At 37.1% G+C, this 26109-nt stretch overlaps 1 protein-coding gene across 42 annotated transcripts in view; it reads left to right on the top strand.

Moving 5' to 3' along the window:
- Nucleotides 1-26109, top strand: part of PTPRD (protein tyrosine phosphatase receptor type D) — a 2082753-nt gene that overhangs the window by 2042955 nt on the left and 13689 nt on the right. For all 42 annotated transcript variants that reach the window (XM_076008727.1, XM_076008702.1, XM_076008696.1 and 39 more), the window contains 3 exons: nt 23914-24199; nt 24639-24817; nt 25436-25562. In XM_076008727.1, coding sequence (XP_075864842.1) covers nt 23914-24199; nt 24639-24817; nt 25436-25562 — 592 coding nt within the window. The remainder of the gene's footprint in view (nt 1-23913; nt 24200-24638; nt 24818-25435; nt 25563-26109) is intronic.

Here is a 26109-nt window from a genome sequence, read left to right as displayed (position 1 = left end):
ACTATGTGCCTGAAATCATTCTACTTGAGTTCAAATCCCAGCTGTTCCATTTATAACGTCTGTCACATGGAGCAAGTTATTTCCTGATCAGTAATGTAGGGATAATGGTAGTATTTCCTTATAGTATTCTTTATAAAGATTTATAGTATTGTTTATAAATATTTATAAAATATTTGTGATTAATTAGCCAGGTACCTGTCACATAGAAAGAAGCCAATAAATGTTTACAGTTACTGATGTTTTTTATTATTGTTGTATTTTACTCCTCATAAAATATGTAGCTATTTAAATTGGTTCTATTAATATAAAAGAAGAATGCTGTTATATTTTCTGAAATGTGAGTTTGAGTTCTATATAATTTGTGACTTACAGTAGTAGAAAACATGTGCGTGTATATATAAACCTAGAAGATGAGCAGCAACTAGAATATTTAACACTTTGAAAATGCATAAGCACTGCTATAATTATTTCATTAGGTGAAATTAATGCTTCACTTAATAGAATACGTTGTTTCTACAAGGCAAAGTTTCTCAACTTCAGCGTTTTTGAGATTTTAGGTCATAGAATGTTTGTTGTGAGAGCTGTCTTGTATGTTGTAAAATGTTTAGCAGCATCCCTGGCCTTTCCTTACCAGATGCCAGGAATGCACTCCCCCACCCACCCACCCACCCCCAGTTGTGAGCATCAGAACTGACTTTAGAAATTGCCAAATGCCCCATTGAGGATAAAATCACCACTAGTTGAGAACAACAACTATATGGTGATAAACCTGATTTTTAATTTTGGCAGAATTATTGTATTCAAATGATAACCCACCTCAAAGCTTTTACCTTACAGAGAAGACTTCTTTGAATGGCATCCTTACTGTAAACATTTAGAGAACTTCTCTATGAGACTTATCTGAATAATCACCTTTTAAAGCATATAGAGAACAAGGCCCATTACTTCAAAAATCACCCAGTAGTATTCCTTACTTTCCTTGATCACCAGCCATGTAAACCAAACACTTGGCTCTTAATGTCTCTTGGCACTAGGAAAATAATAATTGAATCCACTTTCAAGGACAAAGATGTGCCACCATTAGTGAATTCAAAAGAACAGGCTATAGGCTTTAAACTCTACTGCCAAAAAGAAGTCCCTAAAATATTTTTGCACCATGATGGCATTGCTGCAGTAAATCTTCAGGCCCCCCAAGGTGGCTTCTTTTAAGAACCATGTTTTTTGGAGTTGATAAATGCTAGTCTTTTTTGCTAGAGTATCAGTCAAAATGCTTCATACTCATGCTTGGTATGACGCCCAGCATTTTGGCAGTTCAAAACAATAAGCCCCAGGAGTGCCCTTATGTGGCACATGACTTACTGACTGTCCCTTTTTCATTGTTTAGTGGAGGCCAAAGATAACAGATTAGAAGAATGGAAGGACAATGAGTCATAATGTCAGACCTCCTGCCTAAGCTTGCAGGTTCCTGAAATCCTTTGCCCTTTGATTTTGGGGGATATATATTTCTGGTACAGCACACTCCATTTTTAAATCGCAGAATTTTACTGAAGATAAAATTGCCCTTGAAATACTTATACACTTTTCCTTTATGTTTTTCTATACTCTCTTCCAATGGACTTGAGCAGTCCCTTTTTCTCTCTCTCCCCATCTCACCTCCCCCTATACCTCCCACCTGTCCCCAAAATCCTCTTCTACGTTGCAGTTCCTGAAGGGCGAGTCAGCAGTTAAGTGTCTCATGAGTGCACAGTGGTGCCTTTAGAGTCTACGGCTTGTCATATATCTAAGCGGATAAAAAACGATGAACTAGATAAAATGAGGCAGGATTAACTGTGGCTCTTTCATTCTGATGATAAAGGCTAAAGAGCTACTTGTTCAAATTCCTTTTAACATTTGAAAGAGAGGATTATGAGAATCATGATTATTTTTAGAAACTGTGCCTTTTCTCTCTGTTTTTGTTCCCCTTTTTTTGATTTGAGTTGGTTTTGAGCATTGTCTTATGTTTTTAAAAGTTGTAACCATATTTTTGTTTCTAGTACACCTGTGTGCCCTAGGAGTTGGCAACCTTTCTGAAATGGAGGGTATACCTATCAGTTAGCCATTGCTGCCTACAAATACCAAGCCAAGCATAGTAGCTTAAAACCACAGTGGTGTCTTATTTCTTACTATTCTGTGGGCTGACTTGGGGGCAGGACATAGGTCATCTGCTGGTTTTCCCTGAGCTGTCCTTCACAGTCAGCTGTAAAGGCTGGGAAACCTGGGCTGGGCCTCTGGCTCCTTGAGGCCTTTCATCCTGGTCAGGTGGTCTCAGGCTTCTGAGGGCATCAAAGGAGAAGCTGCAGTCCTTTTGAGACCAAGACTTACACCTCATTCTTTTGTCCAAATAAGTCAGAGGCCAGCCAGATCCAAGAGGTTGGAAAACAGACTCCATCTTTTGATAGTAGAAACAACAAATAATTTGTGACCTCATATATTCTATTTGCTGGACTGATGGAACTCTTCTCTCTACTCTCATCGGCCTGGCTAAGTGCAATGTGAATTTCCTTCACCAGGCTGGATGAAAGGAGCAAAGGCTCTGAAACTCACCCCAAAATACAGGGCTTATTCATTAACATATGAAATAGGTAAGAAAGCAGAGGAAAAGTCAACTTTTTAAAATGTGTGTTATAACTGCTACCTGGTTATTCTTGCTAAAATATCAGCTTGTAGGCAGGAGAAACTTGTACTGTTAACTCCCCTTTGATCCTGACTCAAAAATATGTCCTTTATATCTTCCTGTAATTCAGGATTTATTGAGGTTAATGGGCCTCTTTTTAAACTTAGACACTCTAAAAGTATGATTCATTCACAGTGAATCATAGACCTGGAAGGGACATTTGGAGCCTCCCAGACCACCTCCCCTTCCCACCCCTTCCCCTTCCTTTTTTTTTTTTTTTTTTTTTTTAAATTTCAGAGATGAGAAAAGAGAATGAGGCCCAGCAAGGTTGACAGATTTCCCATAGACTCTTATTGGACTCAAGTCTTCAGACTGCTGGTCCAATATGTTTCCCACTGCAGTACAGTCCTTTAAATTTTGTTAAAATTAATTTGATTAAAGGGTCCCTTAACATTTTCTAGATGCATTAGGAAAATAACCAGAAAGCGTCTGTGTAATGAGAAAGAGGCGTTATGTTTGGAACCAAGATGGTCGGAGGAGGTAATTTTGACGCATTAGAGCCAATTAAGCATCACAGATCTTCAAGCCCATGACTAATGGAAAGAAGGGCTGATGAGTGGTCAGGGAGCAGCCTGATGGCCCTGGGCACCCAGGCGGTTAGTAAGGCCGCCAGGGCAGCACGAAATGTTAGAGGGATGGGAGAGGGAGATGGGAGAGGATGTCAGAGATAAACTCATCATGCTTTGCAGTAATGCCTGGAACTGTGATGGTGGAAACCACTTCAGGCCACTAAAAATTACTTGACATGCTGTCTTGGCAGCCCCTCTCTGGTTCACAGTGGCTGCCTTGTGTATCTGCTGCTCCCGTCGGAGTGCTAGTCTGGCTGTGCCGTGGCTGTAGCATGAGCTTTTTAGTGTCCATATGCCTGGGATGCTTATCATCCACAATTTCCTCATCCCAGGCTCCAGCCAAGTGCAGCAGATGCTATTGTTACCTCTTCTATTGAATAAAGTAGGAAGCAAAGAGAGAAAGAAATTTGTCGATATTGTTTTCCTACTGGAACCAAAATAGAAACTGTGTGTGGCATATTGTCCAATAGTAATCCCCGTGCCAAATCCCCATTTTGTGTAACCCACTTGCATAAGATAAGATTCTGCCCCTGTATTTCTTAACATGATGTAAATGACCTTCTTCATTTGACTGTAGATGTGTTACAATTATAGCCATTCAGGCTTCTCGATTTGGATGTGTGCTATTTCTTACACTTGCAAACCCTTTGCTTCTGACCATGCCATCTGCTGGAATCATTTATATTTCTGTCACACACTCACAGTGTTTGTTATATGGCTAAATCTAGCTGTGCAAAACTCTGAAATCTTTCATATAAATAAACAAATGTTTAGCAAGTATTTTTAAACTCTTTGCCTTGATAAGTAGCATTAATAAGGTACATTTGTGTCTCTAACATAAGTACAGCTGCTGAGAGAATTGCTTGTTGCAGAAATGTGTGAAGTGACACCAAAATCAGAAGAAAACCCCTTTTGAAATAAAAGCCTGCATATACAAGCAGTCTCTGTGCTGAAGGCGAACTAAATGATGATAAATGAAGCAAACAAAAAGGCTCTTTTTAAATACAAAACATACCTGGGGGTTTAGGGGGTGTTGTCTTCAGAGGTCCCTGGACTTCCCCTGCTACTAAGTCCCTGGACCTTCCAAGTTATCCTATCAAAGCTCTGTTAGGCCCAAATAGGACACTGATGAGCCTGCAAAGTCTCTGTGATCTCTGTATTTCTCACTGCTCTACGTTCATCAACCTGTTCAAATGCCATGTAAATTTCCTTCTTATGCTTGGGTGAGAAAAGCAAAACCCCAAATACTACCTAAAATACAGGTTCTCTTGTCAATCTATAAAATAGGTAAGAAAATGGGGGGAAGAGGCCTTTAAACTTCTTTCAGAACTAACTGCTCCCTGATTTTTTGCTGTTGTTTGTTTGCTTTTTTCTCTTGTGTCCAAAAGTGCCCCCATATTTGTATGTAAGAGATGTGAATTGGAGTGTCTTCTTTCTAGCTTTAATTTTTCATCTCATTGCAGTCGTCTCTGGCCGTAGAGAGCAGGACTAAGTGGTCAGAGCCCCTTTTGTCACTGAGGCAGAGCTTATACTGAAATTTGACCTGTCTATTGCCTGAATACAGGTTATTTGAAGATGCTGGTTTTTTTGTTTATTTTTTTTTTTTTTAGTACTATCCTTTAACCTCAGGTCAGATACTATAAATGAATATAGAAGATAAATATACATAAGATACAACCTCAGTTGGTGACAATGGTAAGCGTCTAAATTTTATCAAGTGCTAGGGTTACTGGATTTTAATATGGACAAAGGAGGGCCATGGCTGGTCTCCAACTGTGAGCTGTGTTTTGCACATGGCCTAGAACCCTAGTGAAAATCAAACTCTTCCTAAAGCAATTCATATATAGTGAGAATTTAAAAATGTAAAGTGATAAATGAAACTCCAGGATGTTAACATTTTCATTTTAAGTGTGCGCTAATGAAAACAACCCTGAATTTCATGATACTCACTACATATTTGGCTTTCAGGATAAGAAATGGGAATTGCAAAAATGAAGAAAAATGAAAGATATTGGACTGCCCTGAAACTACATAATCTTATGCAAATCACTCACCTAACTTAGTTTCTATTTCTCTAAATAGAGAACAATGTGGTCATTAGTCAATGGCATCTTCTGCTCAAGGGAAAACTGGATAAAATTAGGAGATTCAGTGCAGGTTTACTTTGATGACAGTAATGATGATGATGGGGAATGTTGGTTTTATGGACCCCAAAATGAAACATTTTCTCTGTTTCTCTGAAGAAACAACTTCAGTCCAAATTTGGGTTCAGAGGTGCTCAGTCCTTCTACACATCTTTAAAAACTTTCACTTTGTCAGCCTGAACCCAGTGCAATTCCAATCAATTGAGCAGAGAGTCTTTCTCAGTCTGAACTCATGCTCACTACTTACATTTGAAAAACCATAACCAATCGTGTTACAAACCACAAAAATCCTTTATAACCTATGGTTAATATTTCATCCCTTTTCTATGTGTCTGAAAATGATTGACCTGGTTTCAGACTATTTTCTCTGATGTACTACAGTCTGAAATTCATTTGTTATCTTGGTTCAATTAAACTCAAACTTATTGGTTTGTGGGATACAATAATAGTAAAGCCACAAGCTTAGCAAAACCTTTTCCAGAATTCAGTAAGAAGCTCTGTGAATATAGTCAGTTACAAGAGATGAGTATATGTGCCTTTGTTGGGTTTATATTTCCTAAAGGCTTAGGAATAAATGCATTTTAAAATTATGAGATAATAATTCTGCATGGAAGTCATTTTTAGAGTGAAGCTTTGTGGCATACTTAATGCACAAAGCTACAACTAATTCCTAAGGTGGTCATCCTATCTCTTGCTGAATTCTCTGCGTGGTTTCCACATGGATAATCTTATCAAGTAGCACTTCTGGAATTATCACTTATATCCACAGTTTCCTGTTAAAGCTTCAACACATCACAGTTTGGCTAGAAACTTAGGCCCAGTCCTAGCAATTGGAGGTTAATGGGTCTAAAAATGATCTTCTTTGTTTTTTCTACCCTGTGGGGGACCAAACATTTAGAAAGAGCTTTATCTGAGGGGTAGGAGAGAAAAAGAGGCTGTTTTTTCTAAACTTTTTGAGTTTGGACATTTTTAAACATATCCCCAAAGTAGAGAGAATGTATAATGAACCCCCAAGCACACATCACGTAACTTCAATTATCAACATTTCAGGCAGTGTTTGTTAAACGGCAATTCATTTTCTATTTTTTGAAGAAACTCATTACATAACCGCCATTCAACATTTGAGATTTTAATAGCCTGGGCAGCCTTATCTCAGTTAAATGTTCAATTTCCATAGACATATTTAATGTAAAGGGCATTCATTACTGCTTTCCCGGCTCCAGGTTGAGTGCTCCTGGATTCTGTCTGTTATGCTGCTATAATTTGATACTTATACTGCTTTTCTAAATCTGAAGTCTTCTGGCATCCAGTTTTAAAATGATTCCAGAGTGTCGAAACCACCTCCTTCTTTGGAGAGCTTGTCCCCAAAACTGTAGTCACTAACATTTGGCTTGCAGACTTTTAAAATTTATATTCAACACTTTTTATTTTTAAATTAAGTGTTATTTTATTAGGCTCAGTTTATCATAGGCTCCACCACTTCCTGTTTTTTGACATCCTATGCTTCATACTCCCCTGTTAAAACTTTCTTCTTTTAATCTGTGAAAGGAGAGCTGGATTCACAAGGTTCTGCTACCTGATTTAGAAGAAAGAAGAAAATGAAAAAAGAAAAATAATAACAGCTTTACAAATTCAAGTTTTCCAAATCCAAATGTTGACCATTTCCCAACCAATTATTGGCATAAATGGTCTGACCCATACATAATCCATACTTATTCCAGGTTCTCACAGAAGTATGAGAGAGTATATGGAAACAGAAAAATGATTTGAATATAACAAGGCAAGTCACTCAGAGAATATGCGATAATGTATCAGTGTATGTACACATAGAGTCATGGGTTAATAGATTGGGGCGGTGGTTTCTGTAGTCAAATAAAAATGAGTAAAAATAAGTGAAATTGGGTTCCCTACAGCAGGGTCTCTCAAGCCTATAAAATACTAATTTCCATTGTTAACCTCCAAGAGGGAATTTTTGAAACTTATTTAAACATGGCACTCTTTTTTTTCCCCACTGAAATTTCTCAAAGGACTCCAGGAAGTCCTATCCTAAAAAAATATTTCATAGCCTGGATAATTTGGGTCACAGTAATAAAACAGGACCATGAACTGCTAATTATAATGGGCTAATCATTTAGCAATACTCAATAAACTGTATATGTAAATATAATCAGTAAATATTTATTAAAGTTACACTGTGCAAAACTCCAGGCTATAGGGTATGGAGATGAAACCATATGGCATCTCCCTCAAAAAGCTGATGATAACAAGTAAATGGCCATATCAGTTCAGTTCAGACATGTTCAAAGCTCTGACTTGAGTAGGGCAAAAGCAGTATGTGTAACCTAAACATTTGTACCCCCATAATATGCTGAAATCAAAAATAAATTCTGTTTAGAATAATACAAAATTGTCCACTTTGTGAAAGAGGATACCAGCATTTACCAGGTCTACCATGTACAGCTGCATAGGTTCCATACTGCTCAACCCAAAAGGAGTAACAATCACATAGATTACATACAGTGTGTATAAACTCGCTTAGTCCACACTGCAGGCTTGCCCACAGCAGCATAAATGCTATTACTCCTGACTCAGGTTAAGCAAGAGTCAAATAGAAGAGCCATTGGAAGGTATTTGGAAGACATTCAAACTGTAGCAACTTGGATTATTTTGCAAACCATGTCTATGTTTTCCCACAAGGGAAAATATATACATATATACCTTTAGGTATATAAAGATACCTAAAGCAATCAAGACCATTCAGAGAAAACCTTGATTTATGTGTTAAGACTTGGTCATTTAGAGAAAATTTCAGTTAAAGCAAAGAACCAAAAACATTTATGTATACAGTTGACATTAACTTCAAATACTAGATTCATTAATTTTTTTTTTAATTTAGGACTAAGAACTCTTCTTTCAGTATGATCTATGATTAGCAAATTTAGTGTAGTTAATACAATGAACCTAACATTGAAGCAACTTAAGTTTAGAATCCTACTAGATGTTTATAAATATTTTTCAATTTATTTATAGTTGTCTAACTCTTACCCAATTCAATAGCACTTTATTGGAGATGACAGAGCACAAATTACTTTCACAGTTAATATGTCTTTCCAAAGCAGTTAACTTGGTCTTCATAGAAACAACAACTCTTTTATTTTGTAAATATATCTCATTAGTTTATTTAATACCTAATTAAGTTGTTTAAATAAAATAACGGAGTATTTTGGAATAAACACTGTGATACCACAAAAGAGCACAGACGTCCTGGAGAGTAGCCTGCCAGCCTTGAGCTGACCTTGCGCAGTGTGAGTAACAGGCAGGAGATTTTTAGAAGAAAAGGAAAGCTTGAGTTAGTTAAATTGGGTAAAGGGAAGTCAGATAAGAACATGCATACAGATAGCCATATATGCATATGGAAAAGAGCAAATGATTGAACAAATAATAAGCACTATTTGAGATAAAGAGAAGAAAATAGAACTTTGCTATAAGCAAAGCAGTGTACTTGAAGTTGAGAGATTTTATTTTAGTCTTGAACAGTTCTCTGTTCCTCAAAATGTGAAGGATTGGCTTGAAGGTTGATTCTTCAGTGTTAGCATGCATCAGGACCACCTGGGGGCTTTTTCAAACACCGGTTTCTCAGCCCCACCCCCAGAGTTTCTGAGTTTATTGTTAAGGGTAGAGCCCCAAAATTGCATTTCTAACAAATTCCCAAAGGATGCTGATGCTGCTGGTCACCAGGCCACACTTTGAGAACCACTGGATTACATTATCTCTAAGGTCCTGTCTAAGTCTAAAAAGCCTGATTCAATTGTATATTACATTTTTTTCCTGGGAAGGATAAACCAGGAAATAAAGTTGAATATTGGTTTCACGAAATTCATTAGTATAAGTCCTTAATATAAACCATGCAAGAATAGAAAGGTTGCATGTCTACTCTGCCATTAGGCCAAATGAGTTAAAATATTCAACTCTAGGCCTTCTCATAGGAAAAGAGAATAAGGAAATTAACGTTTATCAAGAGTCTATTATTTAAAAAGCATTTTGCTGGCAGTATCCTTATAGCAAACTAAAGGAATGAATCTACATTTTACATGAGAGAAAACAGAGGCTCAGGAAGAATAAATAAATTATGTAATTATGACACAGCTTGCAGGTAGAAGGGCCAGAATTTGAACTTCTAAAGTCCATGAGTTTTCCATTTGCCAAGCTAACACTCTCATAAAATGGGCACATCATGATTAAAGACTTCTTGCCCTGTCATGCTTACTTGAAAACAAAATAGTGTCAATTCAGTGTTTTCATTATGTTCAAACTGCTTTAATCAGTAAAAAGTGAACTGTAAAGCAAAAAAAATAGGGAGATTTTTAAGTGTGGCAAGTCTTTAATCCCATAGGCAAAACTGAATTGCTTCACTGGGTTGTAACTGTCAACCATTAGAGACGTGTGGTTAGAGAGAGTGTCTGAGTTCACCATTGCATCCTTTTCCCTTTGAACTATGCCACGCCTGAAACAAACACTCGATAAATATTTGATGGATAAGTGAACATTGGAGTAGATGTGTCACAACCTGAAACAATACTAGGAACCAAGTTATGCAAGAATTCTAAAGGGTATAATGATCTGTATATGTAGGTTAAAAAAATAATAAAGGTAGTGAATAGCATTATTCTTAAATGCCAAGTAGAATGGGTCCCATTGTTAACTTGGGGAGAGAGGAAGACATTGAGAGTATGCTATTGACCAGATTTTTGGGGTACCAAACCCTGTAGGATACTTGAAATTCATTATGTCAGGCTTTGTAAATGTTGAGTCTGGGGCTTGCATTCTAATTAGCATTATGTCTAGTATTAATGGAAATGTATGCTGCATCCCAGGGAATTATCAGGGTAATAAGCATCTGATTCCCAATATCTTCCTCCCTATATGAGGTAGATTAAGTCTGCAAAGAGAAGCATTTAGTGTCCCCAGAAAGGAAAGCACCATATAGTGTCCCTGGTGTTAAGAAAAATTTCATTTTCCTTGAATGGGTTCCTTACTAAGGAGCAGTTCACTCATCCCTGATCACTACATTCCTTCCATTTCTAGAACATACAGAGAACAAAGGAAATAAAGGGAACTATTGCTCTTCTCAAATGCAGTGTGTTTACTGCTTATATGGACTTCTATGAATCCAGCCCTTGGTTTACCCCTCTTCAGGGGAATCTAGGCCACTAAGGAAGGGAGCTTGGGGTCCCCAGATTGGCCTAGTCTCCATCCATGAGGCTGCCGAGGCATTTGATAGAGTGATAGGCATTTGCCAAGCTGTTCTTGTATCTCTTGGGGAGCTACTAAAATGAGGCATTGCCTTTGAAGAGACTCTTCCAGAGGGAATAGCTTCAACTTCAAAGAATTTGTATTCCTCTTCTGTTAGCATTAGGAAAAGCAGCTCATTGCCAGCAGTGATTGGAAGATGAGGAAAAGGAGTTGGTGTGTCCCTAGACACTGTAGTCTCCAAAGAAGGATTTATTAGCACCACAAAATAATCCCACAGCATGCTAGATTCTTCCTGACTAGTGTCAGTTATGGAAGTCTTCTCAGGTTCCAAGTAGTATATATTAATAGTTTGTGTCAAATAGATATCATTGATTTAATTCATCAGTGGATTAAATGCCTTGCCAATTACTCAAATATAGTAATTTATAAGTTTCTTTAATAAAAGTAAATTTTCAGATGCTGCCACTCATCATCAATATATTTTAGTGCTTTTGAGTATTTCCATATAATTATATTTAATACTGTAAACTATAAGTGTTGTAATTTCCTTTGACCTATGTTGCAGTTAGATACATTACTTGATCAGAGCTCTCAATGAATCATTTTATGCACACGTATTTAGTTAATTGGTTATTTTTTTCCTGCCTGTGTTTATATGTAATATACTCTATAAGCGAAAGGAAATCAGCCTGCGTGCAGCTGAGTCTGGTAAAAGAGCAATTAAGTTCCATCAGAACAAACAGCTGTCAATAATGCGTTCTGAATTAAAATTACTAGCAAAGAAAGGCATCTAGACATCTGCAGGAAATGTGAAAATATTTTTATAACCTAATAGCTGAGATCTGGACAGGGGTATCACTGAGTTTTCCCAGCTGTACCTGCAATGTATTTTGAAATATTCCCAGACCTAAAGAACACTGAAACTCATTGCATAAACTAGACTGCATTAAAAAAAATTGAACAGTGTATATTTTGATTTCATGTAATCAGCATGAAAACTTTCTGTTTCAAACTATTTTGCTGTGCCCCCTGGTCATAAAATGAACCTTAAAAATAGTTCTGTTATCTTTGTTTTGTGTCCTTCCAATCAGGGTTCTATTGCTTGGATATTTTTCTTTCTGTCTTTGGAAAAATACTTTTGGGTCTTATTACACGGTATCTGATTTGCTCGCATCTGGGATTGTTTCTTGCAAAGAAAACTTGCAAGGTGGGCTTCAGGCATCTGAGTTTTATTATAAGATAATCCCATATATTTTCAGGTATCTGGAAATAGTAAAATATTTGGTCTTTAAAAAAAAGTAAAATTTATGTTTTTAAAAGCATCCTTTGTAATCTCTACTTTCCATTGAAGTTTTACATTGTTAAGACCAAAAAAAAAAAAAACCATTAATATATGAATGAGTGGGAGGAGTGGGGAATCTAAAGTTTCATCAATAAAGGCCAATTACAGGATCAGCATTTTTCTTTGGGAACACATAGATACTGCCTAAATTGATAGAATCATGGACCTTGGATCCATGTGGGGAGCTCTAAGGAAAACTGTCATCTGTTAGTAAAACTTCCAGTGGTAGGAGTGTGAGTCTGGGAAAAGAGAGATGTGGGACCTAACTCTTAGTTCCCTGGTAACCACATGATCTTGGTCAAATTCTCAGACCCGCCTAAGTCTCCATGCAAAAAAATGAATGTGTGCTACAGCTCCATCCAGGATAAATACAAGAGTTCACCATTGTTCACCATTGTTTTTCACTAATTGTAAAATACAATTAGTTCATCATTGTTTTTTATGGCTGAGTAGTACTCCATGGTTTACATATACCACATAAGGAAGTAACGTTCATCGGGTGTCAGGCAGGTGGGAGGGGGCCAAAGGGGATGGGTAAAGTCACACCTGATGGGTGCAGTGTACACTTTCCAGGGGGATGGGCATGCTTGTAGCTCTGACGTGGGTGGTACAAAGGCAATATATGTAACCAAAGTGTTTGTACTCCCATAAGATTCTGAAATTTTAAAAAAATGAATGTAAGCAGGCAGAAGGATCAGAAGAGGCAATAGACAGTACTGATTCATAAATTCAGAAATCTGTGAGTTTAAGAAGCCAGATTAGCTCCCTGGGGACACCAACACAAAGGCCTGCTAGAGATTGGCAGGCTGATGCAAGCAAGTGAAGCAGCCCCCATGCAAGGCATTAGATAATTTGATTATATTGAGAGTAAGATTCTGACTGCCTTATAATAGCCTGCAGGAGTCAAACAGAAGGACCAAAAAAATAAGGAACTACCTACCAGTTTGTAGCTATTGATTTAGATCCTTCAGAACTATTGGACTATTTATGTTTAAATAAAGACAGTAGCATTTTTTAAAAGCAAAAAATAAAACCAACATCTTGCCCTTGTGGGAAAACATAGACATGGTTTGCAAAATAATCCAAGTTGCTACAGTTTGAATGTCTTCCAAATACCTTCCAATGGCTCTTCTATTTGACTCTTGCTTAACCTGAGTTAGGAGTAATAGCATTTATGCTGCTGTGGGCAAGCCTGCAGTGTGGACTAAGCGAGTTTATACACACTGTATGTAATCTATGTGATTGTTACTCCTTTTGGGTTGAGCAGTATGGAACCTATGCAGCTGTACATGGTAGACCTGGTAAATGCTGGTATCCTCTTTCACAAAGTGGACAATTTTGTATTATTCTAAACAGAATTTATTTATTTTTGATTTCAGCATATTATGGGGGTACAAATGTTTAGGTTACACATATTGCTTTTGCCCTACTCAAGTCAGAGCTTTGAACATGTCTGAACTGAACTGATATGGCCATTTACAAAAAAAGCTTTGTGTGAATGATATAGTTCTTTATACTTCATAGCATCATTCAATTGACCTCTATTCAGATTCAAGTCAACTACCAATTATCAGAGCCAGCTGAGCCTGTTTCTATCCCGGCCTAATGGTCTCCTCTACCCATCTGTAAAATGAGACCTGTTATGGCATATTCAGGTGTTCTTTATATGAACATATTAGTCTTCTAATTTATCTTGAGCATCACATTTTAAGGATAATAGGGAATGTGTTTGGCAGATAATGTTGGGATGGAGCCAAGATCATGCAGAAGTCTTTGGAATATTTTTATTTGAGTGTATGTATCTGAAAAAAAATCTGATTAGGCCCATGTGAATTTTGAGTTTTGTGGGCTTATTCCTTTTAAGAAATTACCCTCCATCCATCATAAAAAAATAAAATGCCCTGAAGGAATATAGTCTGGTAGGTGACCCTTGACCCCTCAATATTTTAGACTAGGATCCTTACAAGGCAAATCGGGAGCTTCGTGGTTAGTCTCTGCCTGTTACTGCTAATGAAATGCAAACTTCTTTTGATCCTCAAAGCCTACCACTGAAACATACACTGCACTTCACTTTCTAGAGTGATCAAAATTCTGGGTCATCTCAACCTAACTCTAGCATGTTCTAACTCTTTGCCAAGCATTCTCCTCTCTATGACAACTGCAATATCCCCCAATTTTCTAAAATCTACTCCTTAAAGCCAGCACCAGATGGCAGGACCAAGTCTGGGCTGCAAGGAGCTGCCAACATCACCCAGACTTCTGAGAATCCATCTCTGTGCAAGGCAGTATTCCTGAGCTAGTGTGAGTGGGATTTCATCTTCTCTTTCTGTCTCTTTGGAGACTTAACTATTTATTGATCTTTGATGATGATTTGTATTATAGTAACTCTTTATCTATTGCTTTATATTTCCTTTCAATTTCATTATTACATGATTATGCTGTCCTTATTTTTAAAAAATTAAACACAGCATTATTCATGGTATTGATATATTAATGCAATAGTTTCTTCAACTATTTCCCTAGTCATAGTGATTGTTTTACCCAATGTTTGCCAAGTCAAATAATGCTGCAATAAAATCTCTTTCTGATCTCTCTCTGCATGGAAAAATATTGTACGTAGACCTCCATGACAGATTTCTAGAAGTGGAGGTGCTGTGTCAACGAACAAGTGCATTTAAAATTGAAATGAGCATTGTAAAATTTCCCCTCACAACAACTGCTTTAACTACAATAGGCATATAGTATACATTTTATAGCATGGATAAATTTGACTACATTTTGATGACCATTCAAAAATATTTTTTAAAATTTTAATTTCATGATATATAAAAGTAAATTGGGCAGATGAATATTTATGTCAAAGAAATCCATATCATTTCTCTGGTCATTCTAGGTAAAAGAGATGCTGGAAGAAACCAAATTATCTAGGGGTCAGTGTATTATAGACAGCCCCAAAGGTTCTAGAGATGCCCAGTATACCTGTGTATTAAGTAAAATGTTGATTTTTAACAAAAAATGAAATGAGTTTCAAAATGGCAGTCTTATCACAGTCATATCACAGTATTATCAGGACAATCACCTAATTAATCTTATAAACCTGAGTCATAAAACTCAGTCTATTCTCATAGATGCCCTTTTTGCAGTTCATAAATGCCATTCTTCTAGCTGAACTGTAATATCCAATCAAATTATGAGCTGATATATGTACAAAATGCTCACAATGACTTTTAGTCCATATTTTACTGTCTTTTCACCCAACTAAATGATCTGTGAAATCTCCTAATTCTATTGTCTTTCATTGCCGGATCATTGAAGTATCAGTAAAGGGTCAGCATTAAAACTCCACCAAATTAATCAGAAAAGCCAACTTTTAAACACATCTCCAGAATGACTTTAGCACAAAATAGTCCCCGTATGCCTCTTAATTTTTTTCTTTTTGCACATTACTACTGTATCGCATCACGGGACATTAAGCATATTTCAACTCGTGGGACTAACTCAATCATGTTTTTAGAAATTGAAAACAAATGTTGTAACTGGATGAATGATAATATTGGAGTAATAACAATTTCCTAGTAGGCGTACTTGTTTAATGGATTGCATAGTCTTTCAGCTTGTAAACACTGGAATGCCTATCACTCAACTGAAATTTTTTTTTAAGGCTAAAGTTTAGCAATGATTTGATTTGTTACAGAAGTCACAACAAATATGGAGTTTATTTGTGTTCTGATTCTCATTAGCGGAATCATTGTCCTCATTGAAAGATAACTTAGAAGGTTGATTTTACTTTAGGGATAGCGGGAACCAGCATAATGCTAGACTTGATTTAAAAGTGCTGTCCTCTTCCCTTTTTGCTGGAATTTTCTGTAACGTAATAAATGCACTAAATTGTGCTGGCCTCAGCCTGAAGCACAGTGTTATACACTCCTTTTCTTAAAGATATTTAGAAAAATCTGTCTCAGTGCTTGGCAACTACTCTGACAGAAAACAGATAAAAATAAGGGTGGTTTATCAGTTTTGCTGTTCTTATCGTGTTTCAGGTTGAAGGCTGTTGAAATGATGAAAAACAAACAGCACTAAATAGGGTTCCATCATTATCACTGCAATGGGGGAGCTGAGTTTTTCAGGATCAAAGAAAAATGCATTTGCTTTTAGAACTACAATCCTTCATTTTGAGAGGTGCACTGCACTCAGATACTGAGGGGTGAAAAAAAGAGTAAATTGGAGAAGGAAATAAAATAAATATGTGCTGCTCTGGGAACTTGGAAATTCAAACAAAAGTAGGCTGGCATACTTTTAAAAGCTCTGAATTTTCAATGTTCAATTTCTTAAGGAAAAAAAAAAATAGTGCCTGAGGTTTGTTATTCCTGAGCAACTGGAGTAAAGCATAAACACAAGGTTGTTTCCATCTCATCAAATTATAGGAACTCCCTTTATCTTTGTAAACATGTGTCAAAGGAATTTTCTCATGCTGGGGAGGTTTAGGGAATGTTTCTGTGTATGTTGTTATCTAAGAGAGGGCTTAATATTTTTAAACTTGCATTTTTTTCATTTTGCCACTCAAGTTGAGCACCTTCATTTCTCTGGCATGGAAATTGTCGTGGGAAATTGTCAAACATAGTAGAGACAAGGAAGCTGTTGTCCTTTCACTTGAGGGGATTATCAACTAGTATAGGGATAATAACCAAAAAACAAATATAAAGTAAGGCAGTTGCTAAAGAAGAGATCTAAATTGTCATAGGAGACCAAGGAGGAACAAACCAAGGCAGGAATCTTGATCAAGCAGCAGTTGAGGTTCATCCTGAAGGAAGGCAAATGTCAACAGGTAGAGATGTCAAGGAAGTGGAAGGTCCAGCACAGGCAAAGTCCCAGAGGTGGGAAAGCTTAAAACATGTTTAATTTGCCTGGTACTGAAGGAAAGCTATGAATCTTATAATAAAAATACTGCCTGAGAGCTATATGGTTTTAATGGTGAGACCAGTGCGTATGAAATATTTAGATGAAATTTTGAACCTCCAAGTTAATGAATAACTCACAATTACTTGGGGCGAACATTCCTATTAAAATACCAAAAATCCGACTATCCTATGTTTTATTTTTTTTTTTAATTTTTATTTGTTTATTTTAAGAGACAGAGTATCATTCTATCTCCCAGGCTAGAGTGCAGTGGCACAATCATATCACAATGTAACCTCAGCAATCCTCAGTCTTCAAGCAGTGCTCACTCCTCAGCCTCCTGAGTAGCTAGGACTGCAGGAAGGCCACCAAACCCAGCGAAATTTTTAATTTTTTGTAGAAACAGGTAACATCTCCTGCCTCCCACCCCAGCCTCACAAAGTGTTGGGATTACAGACACAAGCCACTGCATCTGGCCTGGCCTATGACTTTTTCAAAATGCAAAGGAAGGCCAGGAAGCAATATATTTAGAGCTTGATGAGATAATATTTGAACCCAATAATCCTGCACAAAACTAAGTTATTGATCATATGTATAGGAAAAAAACATACAATTTCTCACATACTTAAACCATCAAAAATAATGCCATCAGTGCATATTTTATATAAAGCATTATTTGAAGACATATTCCAGCCAACTAATAGATCTATCAAATAAAAACCTCAAGAATAAATGAGTCGTGTCAGAAAAATAAACTATGAAACATGTAAACAGAATTATTCTAGATAATTGCTGTTGACATGGTTATAAGTTGAATAAAAATGTTATAAACAATCCCTAAAATGAAAAACAAGTGGAACATGCCTTTTTTTCTCCTCACTGCCTTCTAGCTGTTGGCTTTCTATTAGTTATTCAAATGTGCTATTTTCTATTCTAGCACTTTTTCTTGGATATTCTTTCTTTTCAGAAGCTTTTCCACCCTCTTCACTTAGCAAACAGTTACTTGACCTTTAGGTATTGTATTAGTCTGCTCGGGATGCCATAACAAAATGCCACAGACTGCGTGGCTTAAGAGCAACAGAAATTTATTTTCTCATAGTTCAGGAAGCCAGAAATCTAAGATCAAGATGCAGTCTGGGTTGGTTTCTGGCAAGGCTTCTCTTCCTGGCTTTTCGATGACCACTTTCTCACTGTGCCCTCACATAGCCTTTTCTCTGTGTGTGCATGCAGACAGATCTCCTCCACCTATTACAAGGGCACCAATCCCATCTGATTAGGACACCTACCTAATGACCTCATTCAACTTTAATTACCTCCCTAAGGGCCCTATCTCCCATACGGCACACTCAGGGTTAGGGTTTCACCATAGGAATTTTGAGAGACACAATTCTGTTCATAACAGATATCAATTTAAACGATGCTTCCTCAAAGGTGCTCTACCAGCATCCTGCATATTTGCCTAACAGCAGTTGTTGAGATTTCTAATTAGATGCTTTTTCATGTGATTATTTATTTGTCTAATTACCCCACTAAACTGTAAATCTGCAAGGGAAAAGGATCATGTTTATCTTGCTCACTGCTTCTTCCTTGTCTTAGCACATGGTAGGCACTCAGTAACTACTTGTGGAATAATAGTGAACAGAGTCTTATGAAAATACAGCAAATGCAGATGGCAGAACAAAGTAATGAGCATTTTTCTGTCTCTCCCTGGGTGGTGGGAATGGACAAATGAGCATAGTCAGCATGTTCTGGTAAATGTGTAACAGTCAGCTCTCTGGTGAGAAAAAAAGATTATATTTGCTGGTTTTCCTGGTGTAAATATTCCCACCATGGATGATTTCAAGTTACAAACGTGAGGTCACTGGGAAGGGGTGATCAGTAGCATATCATTACAGTGTCCCTCCTTGTCAGCAGGGGATACCTTCCAAGAGCCCCAAGTGGATGCCTAGAACTTCGAATAATACAGAATCTGATCAGCATCAGTCAGAACATGTTTCTGTTCATGTCTTCCACCCACAAATTTAATGTCTTTTCCATCTTAACTAGGCACTTGTCACACACTGTGGCCAACAGACAAACTAGCACAAATTTCTTTTTCCTTCTTTACAATTTCACAGATAGAAAATTCAGTCTTAACGTAGATCTTAGCAATGTTAGCATACAGTTTTTTGTTTTTTCTTTCCTTCTTAAGTTGAGAACTTTCGCCTCTTCACTTAAAGGAGGCAAAGCACTTTACAGTTTCTCTTTGGCATATTCGGATTGCCAGAATCACTGTTCTTTTACTTTGGGGCCATTATTAAGTAAAATAAGGATTACTTGAACACAAGCACTACAACACCAAGATGGTCAGTCTGATAACAGAGATGGCTACCAAGTGACTCTTGGGTGGGTAAGCTGGGCAAAGGGAGAGCTTACGTCCTGGGCAGGATAGAGTGGGAAAGTGTGAGGTTTCATCACACTATTCAGAGCAGCACACAATTTTAAACTAAATTTTTTACCCTGGAATTTTCCATTTAATATTTTCAGACCACAGTTAACCGCAGCAACTGAAACCTTTGAAAGTGAAACCACAGATAAGAGGGCACTACTGTACATATTTTCACCTCACGAGTATAAAATAATTAAGAAGCAATAAATTTTGAATGTTACCTTTATTTTTAATCTGTTTAAGCAAAATCCCTGAAAATTTAATAATTGGCTTTTGCCAGCTCCAGTGCACTACTGATAGATAGTTGAATAAAATGGTGGAGGTTGAATGCATAGAAACTTACAATTTATTATTGTGCAGGGCAAGAGGCAAAAACAGACCACGGTGATTTTTCAGTTTTAGACCTGAGTGTCAAGGAGAGAATGAGAGTAGGAGGAGATTTGAGAGAAGACAACGGTGATTAAGCTTGGAATTTGTTTATTTTGGGGAGACTTGAGGGTAGTTTGAATTTTAGGTCTCCACTTGTGCTGAAAGGGTCATCACTTTAGGAATCATCGAGATTAATACTGAGCCATGAAGGGGAATGAAGGAAAGACGGATGGAATTTTGGGGTCATTATCCATATTTGGGGGGCTGACAGACATATATGAATCTGGGAAAGTGGTGCAGATAGAACAATGCTGAGAGGCGAGTGGATAATTAGCACGAGTCAAATAAAAACTTTTTAAAAACATACTGAGGCATAGTCTGAAGGGGTGCTGGTAGATTTCTGAAGATAGCATTTAGAGTTTATGTTTAATTTTGGTTTCCAACTTGATAGGAAATTTACTCTGTTACAAAATCAATGGAACCATGATACAGGACTATGATGCAATTCTTTTTGGCTAATTTCATGCACCACATGTTTTGAGTTATTTTGTGTTTGGGATAATTACAGAATCTCCTCCCTTCTGCCCATTAACCCCAAGGAGGTATCTGATGTTTCCCAAACCCCCTCAACTAGTGTCAAAGAAACCAAGGAAGAAAGGCTTTTCAAGGAACCTGCATGAGCTCAAATGCTGCTAAAGGAATGTCATAGAAGAGTGGGCTGTAAGAAAGTCCCATATGTGGCAATTATTGCTGACGTAAATGGTAGAAAGCAGCGTGAAGCAATAGAAAAGGGAAAGGAAACCAGGTGCTAAATTTTGGCATCTCTGAACCTGCATTTGAATGAATCCCTGCTCTGCCATCTACTATGAGCTGTATGGGAACCCTCAGGGAAGTTCCTAAATGTTATGAATCAGAGAAAGGGAGAGGAAACTGACATTTACTGAATGCCTCCCAGGCGCCAAGTGCAGTGGTGGGAAGGCCCTTGACTGCCGTCTCATCTGCCCTGACAATAGATGCGAAGCAGAACGTTACCCTAGAATGTGAGATATATTTATTGGAAATAGGTGGAGAAAAGGAAGACCAGCTTTAAGGGGTAGATCAAAGCAAGGTTTTAAAAGCCAACTCTCAAATGCTTCTGCAGTGATTCTGTCCCAACTTTCCCTTTATTATTATGTTGCCTGTTCCTTATTGTCAGCTTTAGAGGTAGAATTTAAAAATGGAATATGTACCTACAAAGTAACTGCCTCTTCCATTATGTTTGCAAAACACTTGGTATGTTTAAGTCAGCCTTAAGATTTACTAGATAATTAGACTCACTAGATAATTAGCTAGAGTTAATTGTCACTATTATGATTTAAGAAAAACAGGAAAATAGAGAAGAGGTTAAGTGACTTTCTTAAGCACACACAGCCATGAGTATCTGAAAAAATACTTTGAACCTCATGGTCTTGCTTCAAGTTAAAACACATGTCCAGTATTTAAAGCCCTCAAGAACTTTTCACCCTAGAGAATAGGTAACATGCAGCTTCGAGGCTCAGTCAGCTCCTTCCCTACATTCCACGTGAATAGCAAGGTTGGGCAGTTAACAGTATTTTGTGTTTTGGGGGGAAAACAACAGGTTTGGTTCAAGTCAGCTGTTCTTCTTTTGTTTCTTTCCATCCTATAGTTCATAATTTAGACGCAGGGACATATGTGATTTTTTTTCTGCTTCAATTTTTGGGAAAAATACATCATTGCCATCACAAAAAGGTTGATACTGTTTAGAGCTAGAGTTATTCCTACTAAGTTTGCAAGATTCTGTGGTATCTTTTTCCCAGAATAGAACAATGCATCATCCAGACATTTGAATGGTCCCTGATGCATATTTTGGGAAAATATTCCTGCCGTTATCTAAATTTGACTTGATATATAGGGCTGAGTTGTAAGGTTTACATTGTGGTCTCCACTAGGAAGAGCTGCAAGAAGCTGTGTCCAATTAGAAACAATGCACAAATAGAATGAAGAAAATTTAGAAAGACGACACAGAAAGAACGAAAGATGTTACTTACAGTCTTAGAACCTGCCAAACATGGGGTTTGAAAGAAACCCAGAAAGACAAACCTTTTCCTGCTGAAGTCCTACTTAGATTCTTTTCACTGCAATCGAATGGCATATTGAGAGACCAAGACAGAGACAACTTAAAGCATTTTCCTATCTCCTTATTCCCTAACAAACACTACGCAGAGCAGTCTTCAGATGCTTCCCGCATAGCCAAACCCTTGCCAAGTGTAGGATTTCTTTTACTAAAAGTTCTGCTGCTTAAGTAGGCTTATCTTACCTGGATGGGCTGCTCATTACCTAAGGCCTCTCACACCCATCACTAATTCATTCACTTATTCCACAAACACTATTAAACATACTGCACGCTTGGTGCAGGGCACACAAAGATGACAACAACAACAAAAAAACCATTCCTGCCCTCAAGATGTCCTCTGTTGGTTTATGGATGGCTGCCCTAAATTAATAATATAATTTGACTGGGGCTGTAGTGGAGGGGTATTTGAGGCACCAAGGGATCTGGGGTAAAAGGTGATTAATCCCGCCTGGGGAGGATGGAAATGAGGAATGACAGAGAAAATTTGCCATTTAATAGGCTTATTTAGTAGAACAAACTAAATGAAATGGGACTTCATGGCTCTTGGTGCATCTGAACCCACAGGCTAACAGAGCTCTATATTAATGCTTGCATCAGGTTTCTAATTGGTTTTGAACCAAGGTATGTGCTGTCATTTTTAAGACTTTATGTTTCAAAAAGCTTTTTGCATGATATCTCAATGTCATGTCAGTTTGTGGGTTTAAACTTTGAATGGAGTCTTCAAATCAGTATCCAGGGGCCTCTGGCATAGGGCATACAAAAAGTAAGCAATTTCAAAATAGTCGTTATGTCAAATTCTCACTTCGCCTAGTCTACAAACCACAGGCCGGATTCGATACACACTATTCAGTAATTAAAAGTATTATTTTGTTTTAGAAAATGCTCCCTTACCACCTTCCAGCCATTTGGTGCCAGAGAGAAATTGCCGTTTCACTTGAGACAGGAACCCTGGTGTTCATTAAGCTTATTCATTTAGGAGTTCTGGTATATTCCTCGTACAGGTGCCTATGAAAATTTTCACATGTAGCTCCCAGAACCACCAGTATGATTACAAAAGCTGTTCCTTCTCTTTTGTTACTTCAGCATCCTTAATTGCCCATCCTTCCTGTCCTTCAAGTCCCATTTCAAATGCCACATCATCTACAAAACCAACATGTCCTTTTTTTCCTTGTATTATAAATAGTTAAGTAGAGCACGAAGGCTCTTGATGGATTCTGAGCTCTTTAAAAGTAGGATACAAGTCATCTTTATTGTTGTAGACCCTATTTCTGTTAGCAGAGTACATCACTACTCATTGAATGAAGAGATGGACAGATCAATGGATGGATGGGCAGATAAACACATAGATACACAGATGACAGAAATAATGACACGCAGCAAATAAAGGAAACTATTGTTTGGTGTCTAAGGTGTTGATGCATACCTGTTCCTGTTGAGTACATGTGTACCAGGCAAAGAAACATGCAAGATCAGGAAAAAGAAAACATTTTGGATTGAATCATGCTTGACACACAAAGCCTCAAAGGTTTGATAAATACGAAACATGCAAGGCTTACCTGGAGATTGTAAGGACGATCTTTATAAGGGTTTAAACTGAGAGGGTTTATTAAAAAATGCAGCCTAGTTAAATCTTTACCAGCCTAGTTTAAATCTTTGTAAGGGTTTAAACTGAGAGGGTTTATTTAAAAATGCAGCCTGGTTAAATCTTTACCAATAACAAAAAATACCTTCTAAACAGCCTAAATGGTTGTATTTTTTTCAAAATGCTTTCAAAATAGTGTCTACTTTGTACTGCATGATCAAGTAGCATAGTAATTATGGATTTAATGTTTTTTACATTTTGAAAGTAATTTTACTCAGTATTTTGTTCCCTACACTCTGGTTATAGTTCCTAGATGATAGTTTTGACTTTAGAGTGTTCCAAAATCATCACAATAGCTATTTGAGTAGAATAGAATTAATGTGTATGAGATCTAGTTAATAAATAAAAAATAATACTTTTATTGTGTATTGATTTCCTGATAGGCTTATTTGGGCTTTTCTTTTCTCTTTATTTTCCTTGTAGTGCGGGAGTTGGCCGGACTGGTTGTTTCATCGTAATAGATGCCATGTTAGAAAGAATAAAGCATGAAAAAACTGTAGATATTTATGGCCATGTAACTTTAATGAGAGCCCAGAGGAATTACATGGTTCAAACAGAAGACCAATACATCTTTATCCATGATGCACTGTTGGAAGCAGTGACTTGTGGAAATACCGAAGTGCCAGCTAGGAACTTGTATGCCTACATTCAGAAGCTGACACAAATAGAAACAGGAGAGAATGTCACAGGAATGGAGCTCGAATTTAAGGTATGGTATTGGATATGATGTGGTTATTCAGGAGCAAGTCATTCTGAGATTGTCTTTGAGTAGTGGCTTTACTTTCTCAACCTTTCAGATTTGTGAAGTACAAGATTCATTTGACCTTTTTCTCGGGTGTCGTATTATTAAACACTTTCTTCCTCTCTTCCTCTTCTGTTCTTTGTTTCCTAACCTAATAAATAATACCGCGAGCTTTTGGTATTCTAATCTAAATTGAGGGATCATATTCTCGGAAAATATTTAAAAATTCAATAGGTTATATATGGGGTAATTAGGTAGAAGTGAAAAGCCATGCAGTTTGAATAGTCATTTATTTTAAAGTAAACAAAATGTTTATGTCTAAAAAGGAAATCTTGGGTACATTGCATTCAAACCGTAGGCTAAAATTATCTTTGTTGGATTTTTCTTTTCTTTTCCTATTCAACAGCGTCTAGCCAGCTCAAAAGCTCACACCTCAAGATTCATCAGTGCCAATCTTCCATGTAATAAATTCAAAAATCGCCTTGTTAATATTATGCCATATGAATCCACAAGGGTATGCCTGCAGCCCATCCGAGGAGTAGAAGGATCTGATTACATCAATGCCAGTTTTATTGATGGATACAGGTATATATTCTTGCTCCCCTGACTGTCCAAGGCCTTGATGTTTACATGTGCCCTAGTTTCATAACCAGAATAAATTTCATCTCAATTCAAAGCCATTTTCTTTCTGCATAGGTCAGCATTTAGTCCATTGGTATTTGTTTTTTGTTATTTTGGGTAGGAGTAAGAAGCAGTAGTTATGGAATGTTTAATCTGGCCTTCTGTACTCTTCTTTCAGAAGCCATTTGGATTTGGAAGGAGTTAATAATCTGTTTTGCAGCATATTTCATAAATTTAATAGATTGTATGAGACTCATTTCTAGAAAATGAAGTTGCACAACTAAGTGTTTCTTAAGTGATTTGTATGACACATGAAATTGAGCTATTAGCATTGCACTAAAATTTAAATAATAATGATAAAGACATACATCATAATATTAACAAAGCAGTTTCTTTTACAAAGTCCTCCAGATGTATTAAATGCTCTTATTTGATTATGTAGTCTTAATGGGAATTTACTGCAATTGCATCAATAATATGGTTTCATTTTCTGTTACCAGGTTTGATGTTTACATATTAAATGTGAGCTTTTGCGTGTTTTCTAAGTACTTTAACATGCACTTTTCATTCTGTGTAATTCAGACAACAGAAAGCCTATATCGCTACCCAGGGTCCCTTGGCAGAGACCACTGAGGACTTCTGGAGGATGCTCTGGGAGCACAATTCCACCATCGTTGTGATGCTCACCAAACTGCGTGAAATGGGCAGAGTAAGTGTGTCACTCTCATGTGTCTTTTCCTAAGACACATTTATTCTATGGAGAAATGAAGGTTTCATCTTAATAACTCAAGTGCCAGTGTCATTTTTTTCAAAATACAGCATACTTGGGACACAATCTATACCATCTATTACTCCTTATTGGTGTCTAATTTGCAAAGCTACATCAAGTTATTAAATTTGTGTGTTTTGAAGAAAGATCTAGTGCTTTGTTTCCAATGAAGCACAATCATAAGGACAGATCAGTAAGCAGGTGTCTTTGTTGGACTATGTTTGACTTTCAGCATATTCTTTTTTTTGCTCTGAATGGCTGGAGTTTCATGAGCAAATGTGTTGTCATTTCTCTGTATGAAGGAACTGGCTTTCTTTTATTCTTGAGGCAAATTCTTACTTGCCTACGTTTCACTCCCATTGAACAAAGTGTTAGAAAGTTACATGGTTTTTCTAAGGATAAAATCTGGTAATCCCAAATCTACTTTTAAAACTTGATTGTTCTGAAATACCCATAAAATAGTATTAGAGATAACTAAGGTATCTAT

Source organism: Microcebus murinus, chromosome 12 (genome assembly GCF_040939455.1).
Source record: "Microcebus murinus isolate Inina chromosome 12, M.murinus_Inina_mat1.0, whole genome shotgun sequence".
In the NCBI taxonomy this organism is placed as follows: Eukaryota; Metazoa; Chordata; class Mammalia; order Primates; family Cheirogaleidae; genus Microcebus; species Microcebus murinus.
The sequence above is the reverse complement of the archived record's forward strand: the minus strand, read 5'-3'. Positions and strand labels throughout refer to the sequence as shown.